The 17,035-nt window shown below is 49.4% G+C and overlaps 1 protein-coding gene across 10 annotated transcripts in view; it reads right to left on the bottom strand.

The window, feature by feature from the left end:
* Positions 1-7,694: 7,694 nt before the first annotated feature.
* The window catches only part of TMCC1 (transmembrane and coiled-coil domain family 1), a 114,808-nt gene continuing 105,467 nt past the window's right edge, over positions 7,695-17,035 (bottom strand). For all 10 annotated transcript variants that reach the window (XM_039378464.1, XM_039378467.1, XM_039378463.1 and 7 more), the window contains 2 exons: positions 14,413-14,548; positions 7,695-11,889 (listed from right to left, as the gene is read on the bottom strand). In XM_039378464.1, coding sequence (XP_039234398.1) covers positions 11,575-11,889; positions 14,413-14,548 — 451 coding nt within the window. In that variant the 3' untranslated portion in view covers positions 7,695-11,574. The remainder of the gene's footprint in view (positions 11,890-14,412; positions 14,549-17,035) is intronic.

The raw sequence follows: 17,035 nt of genomic DNA, 5'->3' as shown, positions 1-17,035 counted from the left end.
ATCCGCTCCCATCAGATGGAAGTAAATTGGACTATTTCCCAGACAGATTGGCCCCAGCTGGGAAAGAGAAAGAAGGCAAGGAAGGAAGCTAGTTCAAGTAGGAGAACAGAAGCTCTGAGATACCGGGCATTTTCAAGAAAGTCAGATTAGATATATTATCAAATCAACAGCATTAGATACGGCTGGCAGTATCCTGGGAGCCGAGAGACAAAGCTTGTCAAAGCTGATAGTAAATCAAGGTGGAAAAGCAACCAGACTTTGTGATTTTTTTTTTCTGACCATGACAAAAATGGTGGTTTGCCCCTCATGGGACTGAGGAGATGCACTGGGGGCTGGCAGGGGCTCCAACAGCTCTCCCACCTCTCAAAGAGACCATGGGCAGTGCCATCGGTGACCTCATGGATGTCATTTCACTTCCCTGTGCCTGGCTGGAGGAGGACTGCCCTGCCAGGCTGCTTGGCAGGAGTCCCTGAATATTAATAATTGCATTCTTAGCAGGAGCTCCAAGCATGTGTTAGAAACTTCCTCGGTGAAAAACTTCAGCTCTCCCCAGACCCTCTTCTGAAAGGGCATGGATGGATTGTTGTCACACTCTGTACTATCTGCACTACCCAAGATTCTCAGGGGTTCCAGATGCTCCAGACAAAAAAATCAAACCTGGGTGAGAGCCCATGAGCTGAAACAATAAACAAAACAAACCCAACTGCTGATTAATGTTGGCTTGTTCCTCCTCAGGAGGCGAACGGGGAGAACAGGGATTAGGGGAGCACTGGCATATTCTGAACCTCAGCCTGTGTAGGTGACCTGATGAGTTAGAGACTGCTCGTGCTGGAGGAGATGAGCACAGCACGGCACAGCAGTCCCTGCTCCACAGCCTCTGGGATGGGAGCCCACAGAGGGATGTCCTGCAGCATTCCCAAAGGCATAGCGCTGGGAAAGGAAGTGAGTCAGGGCTGGAGTGGGCTAACAGAGAAGCAAAACCAGCACCTTTAAAAACCACGATCTGGCCTCGGACTGCAGGGATGGCCACAGATGGTGGAAATGGGAAGTGTGGCTAGAAAAACCAGCCAGTTCCTGCTCTGCTCTGCCTCTGCTCCCTGCCCAAAGCCCACACCCACGGGTTGTTGGGCCCCAGCACTAGACCTCCCACCTCCGGGAGCAAACAGGGGCTTGTCCAGTGGGAGCTCAAATGCTGCTGCCAGCAGGGTGAACAATGAGTCCCGGGGCCCCCTGGCCGGACATCAGGACTTTCCCGGTCCTCAGCCTGCACCTGGAGCCTGGATGTGGCCCTGCCTGGTGTCACTGGAGGGAGGCACTTGGGGCACCAGCACCGTGTCCCCACTCCCACATTGGGTCCCGGAGCTGCTGGTGGCCAATGCATCACTGGGGCCTCAGCAGGGTGCTGGCTCCCTGGCTACACAGGGGTACCCTGGCCTGATCTTGTCCCACACGGTCCCTGGTCTCAGTGTGGGGAGATGCCTCAGCAAGTGAAAACACCAGTGTGCAGCCTCTGGTCTGGGTGGTGCAGCCAAGAGGACCATCACAGTCCCGGCTGGCCCTGGCTGTCTGTGGGCCTGTGACCCTTCTCAATATCTTCATCTCAGAGGGAGGCAGCAGTCCACCACCAGCTGAGCCTCACCATCACCCTGACGAGATCTGCAGGGACAGCAGCTACCCTACATACATGCTCCAAGGGAAATCTTAAAAATAGAAGGCAGTAGAGTGTGTGCCAGCTCTGCCAGGTGCCACAGCCGCAATAAAATCAGCGCGGGACATGAGCCAAGCCAGCCAGGAGGGGCTTCACCCACCCACAGCCTCCCGGGAAGCTGGCTGGTGTGTGAGGGGTCCTTCGGCACTGCCGCGCTGAGCTCGACGTCCGTGGGATTGTGCTCCGAGCACCCCGGGGCAGCCCCCGGGCAGGTCCCCGCGGTTCGGGCACTCGCTGCCTGCTGTGCCTCGGGGCCGTGGGAACTGAGAGCGCTGCACTGGCAGCTCAGGAATCCGGCGCTGGGTATCCAGGAAGCCCTTTGTAACCCAGACAGTAGCAATCTATTACTCCGCTGCCATTATCACTCCTGTCACTGGTGCGTTCGTGTAAAACGCGTTTAGGAAAGCCTAGCAAGGGCGATTATCTTGACCTACAAACCGTGCCTTGCCCGTGTTTTTGTATCAGGCATGAAGACCAGGCAAGGCTGACTTCGCTGCCCCCCTTGGTGCTTATCAGCCCTCAGAGAGGAAAAGCCGAGCCCCCCCGTGTATCAGCTGCCCTCCGTAGGTGGTTCCAGGCTCCCTGCGAACGCCCGGGGCAGGAACGGCCTCACCGCCGCCGCCCTTTGCACGAGCCTCCTGTTCCCACAGCACGCCCCGGCTCACGCCACCATCCCCAGAGCCCAGTCCCAGCCTCGGGCTCAAGTCTCTGCTATCCGGGCAACCGGCTGCAGGCCTGAGCTTTCCCCACAGAAGGACTCAAGTTGTTTGGGGTCAAATGAGACATCCTGGCTCACTTACTTTTTGAGTCTTTGAATTCCTGCGTGGGGTTCCATGGGCAGCTCCCACGGCTGTGGGGAGCAAAACAATACGAGTATCTGGGATAACAGAGCCCCAGATTTCCTTTTGCTGATGGGGAGAGGGAGAAGGATTTTAGCAGCTCAGTTAAAAGCCGTTTCCCAGTCAACTCCCTGTGTTTCCCAGCTCAGAGCCCTATCCCCACAACCCTCACTCTGCACACCGCAGCCTCCCCAGTTTCAGATGGGGCCACACCTTGCCCCCAGTAATTAACCACATTGGTAACACCTGGCAAAAGGTGCGGCTCTCGGGAAGGCGATGTGGCAAAAGGATGATGGGCATTTTGCTAATAGGAGAGAGCATCTTCAGGCTGAATCTCTGTGGGTTTATCTGGCCTCAGGGGGGCAGCTTGTCCTTGCCAGCTCTTCTTGCGCTGCACTGTGCTGTGCCTGTGCCCGTGCCCCTGTGGGCTGTCTCCCTGCTGAGCCGGCCCAGCTGCCACGTCCAGCCCCCTGTCACTCTGCAGTGTTGCCACTGCGGGGGTTCCTCCTTCCCTGGCCCATGTCAGGAAATCAGGAATTTATCAATGTGGCCATTGTTCCTACACTCTCTGTCCTCAGAGAACCTTCAAATCTCATATGATTTCCCCCCTTCTTCTCTTAGGAGGCTACCCTGCATCTGAGAAAAGGCTTCTTTTGTGTGAACTCTGCAGCTGGGGACACCACCCCACCAGAGCAGGGCTGAGGCTGGTCCTTGGGGAACCTTGGCCGGCATGGTTCCACTTTGCTGCTGGGACAAGCCAGCAAACAGGACAGCAGGATGTCTGGGAGCCAGAGGAGACACCAAGCCTGTAGAGCCAGGACTGCCAGCAAACACACTGCACCAGGAGAGGCAGCAGCAGGACATCAGGCCTGGATGCTCAACAGAGCTACAGTGGATGAAGCAGGGAGGAGCTTGTCACCAAATCTGTGCAGACTCCAGCCCCGCTTTGAGGAGAGAAGAGCTACGGATCAGACAAATAACTAATTTTCACAGTAATCACAGACCCAGCCATGCTTATCAACAGAAGCAGAGCATTCAGCCTTATGTGACAGCTGGTTTGAGAGCCATCAAGTGTGTGCCATGAACAATTATCCCTTGGAATGCCTCCCTCCAGAGCACGGGCAATGAGGCATTGCAGAGCTGTGCCCTGAATGCTGTGTGTGGGACTGGGAGAGGGACTGCTGAGCCTGAGCAGGGAGAGGCTCTTCCTCACCTGGGCCAATATCGGATACAGGAGTGGGTTCAAGCAGTACTAACCACTGAATTTCTGCTGTAGTCATGCTGAATCATGGGGAAGAGGGGTCCTGCACAACGTGACCAGCGCAGCGAATTCCATGTGCTGCTGCAGCGGCTGCTCGCGGCCCGGTGACGGAGCGGCTGGGACGTTTCCATGACCGGGATGTTCGTAAGTCCGGGATGCTCCGGAGCCCGGGGCAGCCTCGGCGGGGTGTTTGTGTGATCGAGCAGGTCCAGGTCTTCACGTCCCTTTCCGCTCCCCAGCGCTGCCCAGGGAGGCAGCGGCACTGTGCGAGCGGGGAGCGCGGCAGCGCCGGGAACGCGCGGCAGTGCCTGCAGGTGGGCGGGCTGGGCTGTGCCAGCGCCCACAGCCGCTCCCGGTGCCCGTCCCCACGGCCTCTGCGCAGCCCCCGCCGCTGCCAGGCACAGCCCTGCCGAGCGGGGGACGCAGCCATCGGCCACGGCCCTGCGGGCAGTGCGGGCAGACAGCGCCGGGGGCTGTGCCGGGGGCTGTGCCGGGGGCTGTGCCGGGGGCTGTGCCGGGGGCTGTGCCGCGGTACCTGTGCCGGGGCTGTGCCGGGGCTGTGCCGCGGTACCTGTGCCGGGGCTGTGCCGGGGCTGTGCCGCGGTACCTGTGCCGGGGCTGTGCCGGGGGCTGTGCCGGGACTGTGCCGCGGTACCTGTGCCGGGGCTGTGCCGGGACTGTGCCGCGGTACCTGTGCCGGGGCTGTGCCGGGACTGTGCCGCGGTACCTGTGCCGGGGCTGTGCCGCGGTACCTGTGCCGGGGCTGTGCTCAGCTAGGACCGCCAGGGGGCGCCAGAGCCCACGGCAGCGCGCACGTGCAGTGCCGGGTAGCGCCGCCAGGCGGCGGCAGCGCGGGGGGCCCGCGGGTCCCTGAGGGCGCGAGCGGGACCCTCTTGGGGCGAGGGGAGCGGAGCCCTCAGAGCCCTCAGAGCGAGCCCCGGGGCCGCTCCGCCAACCCCGACATCGGAACGGGCCCGGGGAGCCGGTCCGGGGCCCATTCCTATCCCTCCGCAGCAAGGGCAGGCGGTCCCGCTCCCTCCCTCCCTCCCGGCCGCCCCGGCTCCGGCGGAGAACGCGGGATTCCTTCCTGCAGTCCAGCAGGGCGGGCTTTGTCTGTATCCACCCGCAGGCCGGGAGCTGCCACCGCCTGCACTGCGGGACCCGCCGGCCCAGGCACCTCCGGCCGGCTCTGTGGGCTCGGGTTGCCCGGGTCACCCCGGACGCTCCCAGCAACAACCAGCCTTTCCCAGCCGGGAAAGCAATGGACGGGACAGATGGAATGCCAGCCCGTCACCCACCTGACAGTCTGTTTCAGAAGAGGGAGGGAAATGCCGATGTGCCCATTGCAGGACCAGAGCTGATCTGAAATAAGCAAAAGATCTTTTAAAGAAACATTTTTGAAGGAACATACCCCAAGTTCCTGAGCAGTGTGCCGAGGATAGTAACTGCCTCAGCATGCGTGAGACAATGATCGGGAGGGTCGGGGGATGTTGTTTCCCTGAAGATGTTTTCTGCTGAGGAGTGAAACGTGACCTGCGCCTCATATGATCCCTCTTCTCAGGATCCCTTACCCAGGTAAGCAGGATGTTGATTTGTAAAACATCCCACTTAGCTCTCAGGGTGTGCCTGAGAGGAGGATGATGAATGCTTTCCGGTCACAGCTCCCTCCCCCTCAGTCCGCTCTTGTGTTAGCACCGTCCTCTCCAGTGACACGTTCAGCAGGGCCGAGGAGGAATGGGAGTTGGCTTGGCCCAGAGCTCATGTTCACATTCAGGGGCTGAGGAAGCATGTGGGTGATGTGCAGGTGTGGCAGCAGTGCCCGAACCGGGTGGAATCGAGGATCTGACTGACAGGATGGAGCAACGTGGTATCACACTCATCTGCTTCTCTGCTGGCCAGACGGGCTCTCAGGGCTCCCACTCCCTACAGATAACGGCTAGGGTTAGGCATAAAGGTGTTGTCAAACAATGAACTGGAGCCAGGGGTGTCCTCAAAGTTGTCACGGCAGAGATCTGATAGGTAACTCCAATCTGAGAGTGCTGTTGAGTGTAGTGGAATTTTGAATGCCTTCAGACCTCTTGATTGTAAGGCAAGGCGAGTATCAGCTGTGAACAGGCAGGGCTACAGGCTCAGCTGCACTCGGGAGGAGGCCTGAGAACTTCCCAGCCTGCTCTGGCCTTTCTCCTCAGGCACTGTTCCTTATTTTGCCCCCTTGGGCCAGAGTTGACACAAAGTTGGTACAGAACACACGTTATGTGGTGACTCTTATTCCTAAATTCAGACAGGATCTGGCTAGAGTCACTCAGCAGAGCTGGTTAGCCCAGGGATGTTCTGTTCCCTGCTAACTCAGGCAGCAGAGAACCTTCTTCCCATTTCTGCTGAATTCCAGTCAGCGAGGGAGGCTCCACTAAGGCCAACGAGCCACGAACCACCACTTTTAAAGAAGAAAAGTGGATGGTGTTAAGGAACAACTTGAAGACAGGTATTTTGTGGTAGGGAGCTGTCTGTTTGCCCAAATTTCTACTATCAGCACATCAAGGTGTGATTTGGCTAGGGAGAATGACTGCTCCAGTGAGAAACATCAGCCAATTCCTCACCTCCACAGCTGCAACCCAGCATAGCCTTACCCTTGCCACATCCCTGTTTGTCCCACAGGACCTGGGTGGAGAGATCAAACCACTTCCCACAGACTAACCAAAAAACTGAGTAGCAACTCCTAATCCTCTAAATTATGGGATTAAATCTGTTGACATGGGAGTAGGCGGCCACTGCTTTTACCCTTGGTCATCATGCCCTCTTGTTGGTTCTGAGCCACAGCCAGCACCTCTCAAGTGACCGCCCCAAAAGAATTTACCCCAGAACCACTTACCTTCACAACCAGCACAACATGCTATCCTGAGCCAGACAGCTCTAGCAAAAACAGCCCCATGCACTTGCTTCATCCATAAACTGCTGGAATGTGCATTCTGGTTCTGGGGAGATTATAGGGAAAAAATCCCTGCAAACAACTGCTTTTGCTTTTTGATCCCTTACTTGCACCTCTGTGAAAACAGGACTCAGTCCCTTTCTCCTTAAAAAGGTGTTTCCATTCCCTTCTCGGTTCTGTGTTCCTGAGGCCATATGACCAAAAAACAAGTGGAACAAGTATCTTCTCCACATCAGTGATGAATCTGCTCACTTCCAGCTTGTACAAATACTGAAGAATTCAGAATTTCTCCTATGAAACATGGTAGACAAAATACCTCTGTTTAGAGCAGTGGCTCAACAACATTCTGCGTACACTCTCTTGCCTCTCCTCAGGGGGAGTGAGCCTGGTTTCTGCTGGTCAATGCTGTCCTGCCAGCTGCAGCCTTCCTTGCCCCAGCCTAGCCAGGGCCCAGAACTGCTCCAGCACAAGCTCCCCATGAGACACAGGGGTGAGGCTACAATTGCACATGGCTCTGCATATGCAGCACACACAGAGCTGACCCTGCAATCCCTTAAGGACAAAGTCCACAGAAGCAAGGGTCCTCCTCATTTGGGGCAGGGCAGGTCACAGACCAGACGTGGGAAAATACAGGACCAACAGCTGGTCCTTCCAAGACAGACCTCATTGGTAACTCATCTCACTTGATTACACCCACCTGCAAGCTGAGTGTGGCAGGGAGGGAGGCAGACACACCGTGAGGCACCAGCCCAGTGGGGACCCTGCCAGAGGCTGTCCCAGAGATCAGACACTGCTGCCACTTTATTCTCGCCGTGCCCAGGTGGTGCAGGGCTGACTGTACGATGAAAAACTTGCTCAGATTTTGAGCTCTTAGGGCTCAGCACAGTTTTAACACATCCCTCATTTTTTTCCTAACAACCCCCGCCCTGTCCCTTTGGAAACATCCAAAGTAGGCTGGTGTTAATAGCTGAGGTCTTTATTTAAAGTTTTTATATACAGTAAAAGTGTCACAGATAAATCTGTGACAATCAGACAAGACAAATGTAAATCTCTCTCAACAATTAGCAGCTTAAGATCTATAAACTACAGTGTTACGTTCACAAGTGTCATTTCTGTACTTTTCAACCCGTGCAAGTGAGTTTTTCTGTTTATTTTTTTTACACTTTTAAAACACACTTACAGCTAAGTCAATTGCCTACAACTATACCACCTGGCATACACAACACAGACACACAGGGTTTGTAACTCCTTAGCCACATTCAGAATTCACTTAAAAACTGGCAAAACTACTCAATCTTGAACCCTTTGTAGCTTGGCTTCTTTTGTTACAATGCTTTTTTTTTTAAATAAAAAATGCATATTTTCAGAGCTGTCAGACCATGCTTTCCCATCTCAGTGTAACATGTACACAAGTCAACAGTTCATCTGATCAGACCTAAGCACATATGGGACTGGAATAAATCAACAGAGTAACTGCTGGGAGCATGCTGGGTATCATTAAACTAAACTAATAAGAGAAAAAAAGAACTTTATGAAATTTTAAATGGCAAATTTTTTTGCATCCAAGATTTTCTTTCTTTGCATTGAAGGACACAGGGGAAACAGATGAACTTCATTTGAACTCTCAAATGTCAATGAGGAGCTGCTGCTTTTGAAACTTACACAGTCCATTATATTTTTTTCCCTTTTCATGTGCCAAGGTTGTATGTGCTACAAACACATCTCAGCAATTTCTGTGTCTTTTCAACTCCGAATATGAAATGTTTTGGGAAACATTCTGCGACTCTGAGATGGTCACTAAAACGTTTGTATCTACAAAGGAGACTGTTAAAGGTACTCACACACGCACTCACATCCATGGCAGAAACTGTCCTCTGCCTGTCATCCAGAAACACTCCATCAGGAAAGCAAACATAACCACGTACAAGGAAAGGGAGCTTTAAAGCTAGAATCACATTTCCAACAATATCATCATTAAGCTATCAGAAATCATCACAGACCTTCAAACTGAAGAGGGAGAAAAACCCCAAAACGTTCTGCTAATGCAAAAGGCAAAACACATGGCAGTTGTGTCAAGATATGAAAGGTGGATGCAGCATCATACATAGCATTACTGCAGACAATTTTCTGGAATGGAAGAAACTGTCGAGAGAGAAAGAGACAGACAGACACACTTTGTCCAGACTCATGTACACGGCCTCCACCAAACAGTTCTGAGGTGTAAGTTTCTATTAAGCCTGCACCTTTCTAGCAAATTAGCAAATGGTATTTATTGAATGTGACAGAGTTCAGATGCTAAATGAAATTAGGATATAAAGAAGAGGGACAAACACTTCCTAAAATACTACAGATGAGTGGCACTGAGTGTCCAGATCTATTGGCTTTCAACTCCTTCCTGCTTTGACCACATAAAAACCTACCATGCACAATTCTAGTGTGATCAAAACTGAGAAAACCAGAGGTAAAAAGGCCAGGTTTCAGAAATAAAGGCAACAAAGCATTTCAGTTATGTCCCAAATCAGTTCTTACTGTTATTCACACATTTGCTTCTGACAAAACTGTGTAATGGGAAGCTAACAGTTACCCAAGGAACATGAGTCACCAGAGAAGGGTGGCAACAGAGCAGAGCCTCGCTGGAACAAGGAGCAGGGCCAAGGGGAGGAATGGCCACGCACCTTTGCTCTGGCTGTGGCACTGCAGAAAGCACAAGCAGCATTGGCCTGAGTCAGCTGCAATTGGCAATTTGTATTTTAAGTAGGACAGGAGCAGACTAGTGCACATGGTGACAGGTGTGCTGTGATCCCTGGGGAGGGGGCACCTGAGTTTCCCGTGACTATGGAAAAAAAGAACCTTTGGAGGAAGAAAGATGGTTGAACGGTGGAGGGTTTGCCTCCACTGGCAATCAGAAAACCCTCAAGACTGTTAAACTTGTTTGAGGGAATTTCTCAGAATCTGCATCACAGCACAACATCTGTGTATATGTATGTACGTGATGTACATGTCTCATATATGTATGTGTATGATTTCAACTGGTTTAGGTCATGTGGGCAACATCTGGTTCCTAGAGGGAACTTGATCCTGCAAGGAAGGAAAACAGTAAGACCTAACTAAACACCATAAATGGTTTTGAAAGAGAATCCTGGAGTCTTTTTGGATTTCATGAAGACAAAAGATGAATCTTGGCATTGTTATGGTGAAAGGGACAGCAGTTAAAAACCAGCACAGAGTGAACACAGATTCCTTGGACATGAGGGCTGGCTGCCTGCCTGTACCAACAGGTCACCAGCAATGACACTGCAAAGGCTTGGGGTTACATTTGAAGCTGACATTTCCTTTAGAGCTTTGCAAAGGTGTCTGCACCAAGTGCTGGCTCCTGCGGCTGAAAAAGAGGATGCTCTCTATGGCACACCACAGACATAGACACACAAATGATCTTACCAGAGCCTGACAGGAGGAAAACTTTGGTTTCACTTTTCAGGGGTTTCTTTAAAAATTAGAGCTATTTCTGAGACAACCATTCTTTTAAGTGGACTGTTGAGTTAATATTTCTTTCCTTAAAAGAACCTGTCTTTTCCCTAGGAAGGGATGAACAGAAATTCCTTCTTCTTATCCTGAGGCAGGAATTAGAGATGACATGCAAACAAGAAATATAAACATACTATCCTTCACATCTGGAAAAAGAAAAAAAGCCTTGCATGACAAAAAGGTGTGGAGAAGACAGATGGTTTTTGATGATGCTGCATCTGTATGCTCAGGAGGACAGACAAATGGCATGTGAACAGCACTGTGTTCGACAGGCTGGCATTAGAAACTACTCTCCGCCCTCCTCAAAACTGCTTCAGGACAAGACAGCTCACAATTATTCACGCATTTCTTCATTTACAAACATCACTTCTTTATTTGAAAGAAAAAAAAGTAATGACCCTCCCAACCCCTTCCAAAAAAACCCCCAATAATAATAATTATAATAATAATAATAATAATAATAATAATAAAAAATCCTATTAGAAACAATAAGGAAGCACTGAGAGTTTGAGTATTACACTCTTCAAGTATGCTGTTTGGATTTTTTTTTAAATCTGTGAATATACATATATTAAAAAAAACCTTAAAAGTGCGACCAAGGGCTTCTGCTTAAAGATAAGTATTTCAAGGACTATTTCAAAACACTGTAGCATGACTGTGCAGTTACTGTGTATGGCATGAGGCTTCCACTCCATACACTCAGCCAAGTTAGTCAGCCTTACAGAAAGTTACTGAAGTCAGGTTAGCACAAACGGTGAACCCAGATGCTGAGCTGAGAGAGAGATCCACACGTTGTTTTTCTCTTGTTAAGGAAAGAAACCACTCTGAACGCATACATTTGGACATGGAATGTGATCAGACTTCACAGTAAAAGTTTAGTGTTACAGGTTTGCTGTGGTACCATCATTCAAGGCTGTGCACTAGATTGAGCTTTGATCATCTTAAGCTAACCACGTTCTCTTCTTCCTGACAGGTTTAGTACAGTAGTTCAAGCCACAATTTAAATTGCCCGTTGGTATGCTCCAAATTCTGTATTTTATTAATTTCTTTTGTACACTTTAAAGAATCTCAAGATTTGCATCCAAAGAGAACCATGCTACATAAAAATTATCCAGGATTCTCACCAAAAGAGTTCTTGAATAAAATCTAAAAAATACTATTGCAATGCATCTCGCAGAGAAAAAATGTTATTCTAAATGTAAACAAATTCACTCGGACACTTTAAAACTTCAGCGGAGTAGTTGCTGACTAATCTTTGTCACACTTGCTCACCAAGAGCGCCGGGAGGGAGCAACACAGCCCATTCCTGCCGCCATCATCTGGGGGGAGACAAGAACCGTTCCAAGTAGCCGGTGATGGCGTCCCAGTGCTTCCACAAAAAGGCAATGAAAACCACTATAAATAAAGTGCTGAACGTCCTATTGCGAGTCTTCATGAGGGGCACAACACAGTTGGCCACAGTGGAGACGAAGACGAGGAGGACAGCCATGACAGCCAGCAGGATGTTGATGAACTTCCCCAGCAGGTTCCTGGCTGTGGCATTCTCCAGCCCCTCCAACTGCACCACTTGCTGCTGCTGCTGCTGCAGCTCCATCTTGGAGATGCGTGTCTGGCAGGCTTCCAGTGCCTCCTGTGGGCAAGAGCACACACTGGGTCACACACAATCCACAGCTGTCACCTCACAGACTGGGCCAGGCCAGGGTCAGCATTCCCACACACACACTCCTGAACTGAGCAGAGGTAGCAGTGCCATTTCCTGTGCCTAAGGGTGAGAAGCCGCTCACTAACTGAGCACTGCAGTCTGTAACACACCACGGCACCTCATCCGCACCCAAGATGCTCAACAGGGAGGTGCCAGGTTGGGCAGAAGTTGAGCTTTGTTAAAACACATCCTTCAATGCCACCTGGCACTGCCAGCTGCCAGACCCTGCACATGGTGCTATGGCCACCCACCATCCCTCCTGTCTCACTGTCAGACCAGAGGGAGGTGGGTGTGACAGCCCTCAGCAATCCCACAGCCTCTGTCCAGAATGGGGGGCTACCCTGCAAGCTGGTCACTTCAGCTTCGGTTCCAAGAGGTCACTGAGAGGACAAAGGTGCTGTGCCTAGCCAGAAATCTTTGTCCTCTTCCTCTTCTAGGATGTGTTTTCCCAGAACCTCCTAAATTCAGTGGCTTGTGCTTTTCTGGCCCCTCTGCAGAAAACTACTCAACCTGGCAGAAAACTAAGTCAACAAAAACAACTACCCAAAGGCTCAGCTGTGTTCTGCTTGCTTAGCGAGTTGTGAGCTCAGGGAAAGGTCTGAGGAGCACCAGGGCTGGGACTGCACAGCTGCCATCGCAGGAGGAAGATCTCCTCCAGCCTGCAGCAAGCTGTGGCACTGGCACAGCTCCAGGTGACACTGGGAGGGCTGGGGAAAGATGTCTAGGAGAAGGGTAGGAAGCACAAGATTTATGGAACTGCCTCCAGGAAGAAGCAAAGCAAAAGGAGGTTGAGGGAGAAGACTACTCTGCACAAAACCAGCTCTCCAAAGCCCTGCTGACTTGGGGAGATTTTGTCAAATCTTTTCACTGAGTGAAACCTCAACTGGACCAACGCAACCTGCACTAAAACACTGATGACGTGCAACGCAGGGGGCTAGGGAGAAGGAAAGAGGTTTTATGGCAATTAACACAACCAGATACTTCTCCTCTTGAAGATACAAAGTTACAATTTTTCCACTAATCCTCAGAGTCAGGTTTCTCAGGCCGACTTGCAAGTACCATCTACAAGTCTGCAGCAAAGCAGCAGTCTCTCCCAGACTGACTGAAAAAGGAACCAGGATTGTTCCTCTGCAACATCAGCCCATGCTCTTATATAGTTTTTCATGCAACAAAACACTTACCTTTTCCCCAGCAAGGCTGAGGAATAGGCTGTCCCAATTTGCAAGTTTCCACTAAAAGCACCAAATCATAAAATGAAGATTAAAAAAAGCTATTGAGAAATCCCCACTTAACAATTTAAGTTTTCACCCTTACTTCTTTCTGCTGTTTGAATTTAGAGAAGAGAACAAAACCTGACCCTTATAACACACCCCCAAGGGACAGCCTCCTGCTTACACGGCTGGAGGCCATGGCACCACTGTCCACAAACACTGATTAATTTTAACTTTAACTTAACGGTCACTGTCAACTGCTACATTTCGCACTGCATCACGGTTGTGGGGGTCAATGAAACATGAGGGCTTTTCTTTGGTTATGGCCCCTGAAAGCACAGGGCAGAACTGCTCAGCTGCCTGAACAGCAACAACTGGGAAGGAAGGACGTTTGACTCAACGGGACTTGCAGCTGGATCCACAGGCGTGCCAAGAGCACAGCCTGCTCGATCTCCAGAGGAAATCACCTGGCTGAACCACCTCCAGGGATGAAAAGAGGGAGAACTTTGACCTACAATTCTCTGCTCACAATATAAATATCTCGCATCAGCGATCAGAACTGAGATGTCTGCTAAAACTAGCAAAGCAATTACTTAAAATGGACAAGACACTTGTTCCTGAATAGGCCTTTCTCCACAAGGGTCAGAAGCAGCTTTGCTTTGTAGAAAGGCCTCCAACTTCATGATCTCTGTCTCATAGCTTTTTTTACATACTGAAACTTCTCTTTAAAAAAACACCTCCTTATTTGGGCAAAGCCAACAGAAAGAATTGTTTCCTGACTCAAAGCAGTGAACACATAAAGCCATTTTTTCTTAGATGTATGTCACCATTGCTGTAAAACTAGTGACACAGAACCACACCCCAGGGCCCATATACTGGGAATGATACTGTAAAAAACGTGTTCAGGTCATGGCTCGTGAGTGTCTAACACCCTGCAAAGGCCTGCACAAGGTGTGGGCACTGGCTCCTGCTTTGCTACAACTGATTCACAGACTCCGCTCTGGCTGAGCAGCGGCTCCCTCTGCGCAGGGGCACAGCCCTGCTTTACAGAGGAGGTTACCTGGACAGATACCCAAGGGTCCCAGATGGAATAAGGTCCTTTCAGAATGTGGCAATACACAGTTTAGCAATAAAGCTACGAGGATTAAAATCAAATACTGAAGTGCAGGAGTATTTCAAAAGTGAGTTCCTGAAAGAGCAGGCAGAGGGCAGGACTTGGATCCTCGCTTCTGTCACTCACCTGGATGTCCCGGGCTCGCTCGTAAGACTGATAGGCAATCTTTTCCTCCATGCTGGCCAGCTCCTGTTTCAAATTGAGGATCTCATTCTGGTGGAGCTCAGTCAGGTCATTTAACTGCTCTTCAAGTCTTTCACATCTAGAAATGACAACACATGGTACAGTGGCTTTAGTGAGAAGAGGACAGCAAAATGACACCAGTGACAACCGAGGAACAAACATCACTGCCTGTGCAGTGAAACCAGAGGGGCTGCCTCAGTCAGCACCCAGCACGCACTGCCATCATGGCCCTTCGCTGGGAATCAGTCCTTTCTACCAGGTAAACTCTGTGATCCTGCTCCTACTCTGGAATAAAACACACAAGTACATGACAACTGTCAAGTGATGCAAGAAATCAAGGGCAGAGTTAGAATAAAATAATGTATTCCCCAAACTTTTGTGTAAACCAAATAGTTCCCTTCTAATACCATAAGCTCTTAAGCATTTTCATCTACACTCAGAATAGTAATGGGCATAAAAATGACACAGAAATGACATGTGACCGGTGCCTCAGAGAACATGATGTTACTGTCTGATCTCTGCATGAGGTCACGTGGATCTTTGACTTGTATTTTTCTTTATCTCCCACAAATGATGCAACTTAACAAGCAAATACCATCATATTATTTATAAGAAGGACACATGAATCACTAACCTGCAGGCTTATTTTTCAGTTTGCTCCTGGTGAATGGGCCAGGAGCAGTCCTGAGGAGGAGGGCTGCCCAAAAAAACCCGAGTTACAGCAATTCTGAGAGATACAGTTTTGGTTCTCATTGAGAACAATATCATCACATATCAACTTATGTGATAGCTCTGATGGTAACAAAGGTGTGGGCACGGCTATGGTGGCCATTTTCCACTCTGGACTCTGATTTACACTGTCTACTCATTCTAACAGAATGGAAAAGCTTACCACACAGCTCTTACCATCTGAACCTCGATCCTAATAACCAAGAAACTTCTAAGGAATTAACCACAAGGATAATTCCTTGTTTAAATTTTTCCTTCTGACTCTGCCTGAATTTAATTCATACACACACATATAAGATGAATAAACAATATTTATCTAGAATGAAGAATTTAATTGCAAGTTCTGGAACAAAGACAAAAATCCTGCTTCTGTTTTTTAGGATTTTTTTCCCCAAGATTTTTTTTGGTGCTTCACAAGGTAGTTGTTCAGGATCTGTAGTCAAAAGCTAGCCTTTAAAAACAGTCTTGGGGTTTTGTTTTTAATGGACAAGTCTGAAGAGAATTTTCATTTCTGTTCCCAATGCAATATTGCTTTAAACTAAGGAGCAGTCAGACACAGCATGACAATTTGCAGCAGCAAAACACGTGGTCAACCAGTAGTGAGACCGACAACCTCCAAGCTGATATGGCTCAGCCCAGAAAGGTGCCACAAGGACTGTGCAACCATGCTGAGACACACCAGGAACTGGTTTCCCCAGACTCAGAAGGGCATGGCCATGTGAAGACTGATTAATGAAGAAGGAGCCCAGATAATTAATACTGCCATTTGTTCCCACACAACTTAACAAAAACAACTTGCCAACAACCAAGAAATCATAACTAAACCCACTCTAAGTCTCAAAGGAAGCATCAATTACTTGAAATATATTCAGTCTGTTAATATATTACAAAATTCTCCAGTGGGTTTATTACACAAAAAGAGACTTAAGCATTTCTGAAAATAGCATGATTGTGTCTTTTAACCTCCTCTCACACAAACACCCTTCATAAAATGGCTGTTGCCAGGCAGATTAAATCCTGTTCTCTAACAAGAAACAATTGTATTTTAATAACTTCAAAACTACCTCAATCTACAGGAAACATAAGGAAACCCTGCAAATCTGTATAGTTAAGAGTTTAAACAGAACAGGATTAGCAGAAGAGTTGGCTCCAATTCTCCTGCCCTGAATGCTGGACAACCAGCTCATTCCTGACCCACACCCCGCTCAATCCCAGAGCTGCTGCAATTGGCACCCAAGAATCACCTGTGCTTCCAGAACCCACTGTGTCAGGCAACTGCTTGAACTGGGTTATTTTAAAAACCCACACCCCTGCCCCCACTAACCTACCCTGACTTATTTTTGAAATGACACAGCCTCCATTCAGCTGGCTTTTCAATCCCTGTCCCATTACCTACAATTTAGAAAATTAATTTTTTTCCTGCTGCTTTCTATTGGTGTTCAAATTTGAAAAGCAAGGAGAGGTTCATGTGACTTACAGGGCCCAAGGCCAGGGTTTCCCTGTTGAAAGCTGGTTTGCATTTAACTGGGAGTATTACAGAAATAAAAGGGACAGGCCACCAGTCAAGGGGTTTAAGATGATAGACATCCCTCTAACACAAGTGCCAGTGTCTTTTGAACAGACTAAATTTGTTTGTAAATATACCACTTTATTTCAGGTATGGAAAACTCCTCTTTAGAGTGAAATTTCTCCTTAAAATTACCAGCCTCTAGATGAACAAGAACCAGCACAGAAATATTTCTGTGCAACGGACCAATGTCACCTGTCACAATTATCACAGAGATCATCAGAGCTGTTCTTATGGACACAGTACACTCCTGGGGCTCAAGTATGGGAT

The sequence above is a fragment of the Pipra filicauda genome, unplaced genomic scaffold (genome assembly GCF_003945595.2).
Source record: "Pipra filicauda isolate LSUMZ 115617 unplaced genomic scaffold, ASM394559v2 scaffold139_size1960392_pilon, whole genome shotgun sequence".
NCBI classification, from domain to species: domain Eukaryota; kingdom Metazoa; phylum Chordata; class Aves; order Passeriformes; family Pipridae; genus Pipra; species Pipra filicauda.
The sequence above is the reverse complement of the archived record's forward strand: the minus strand, read 5'-3'. Positions and strand labels throughout refer to the sequence as shown.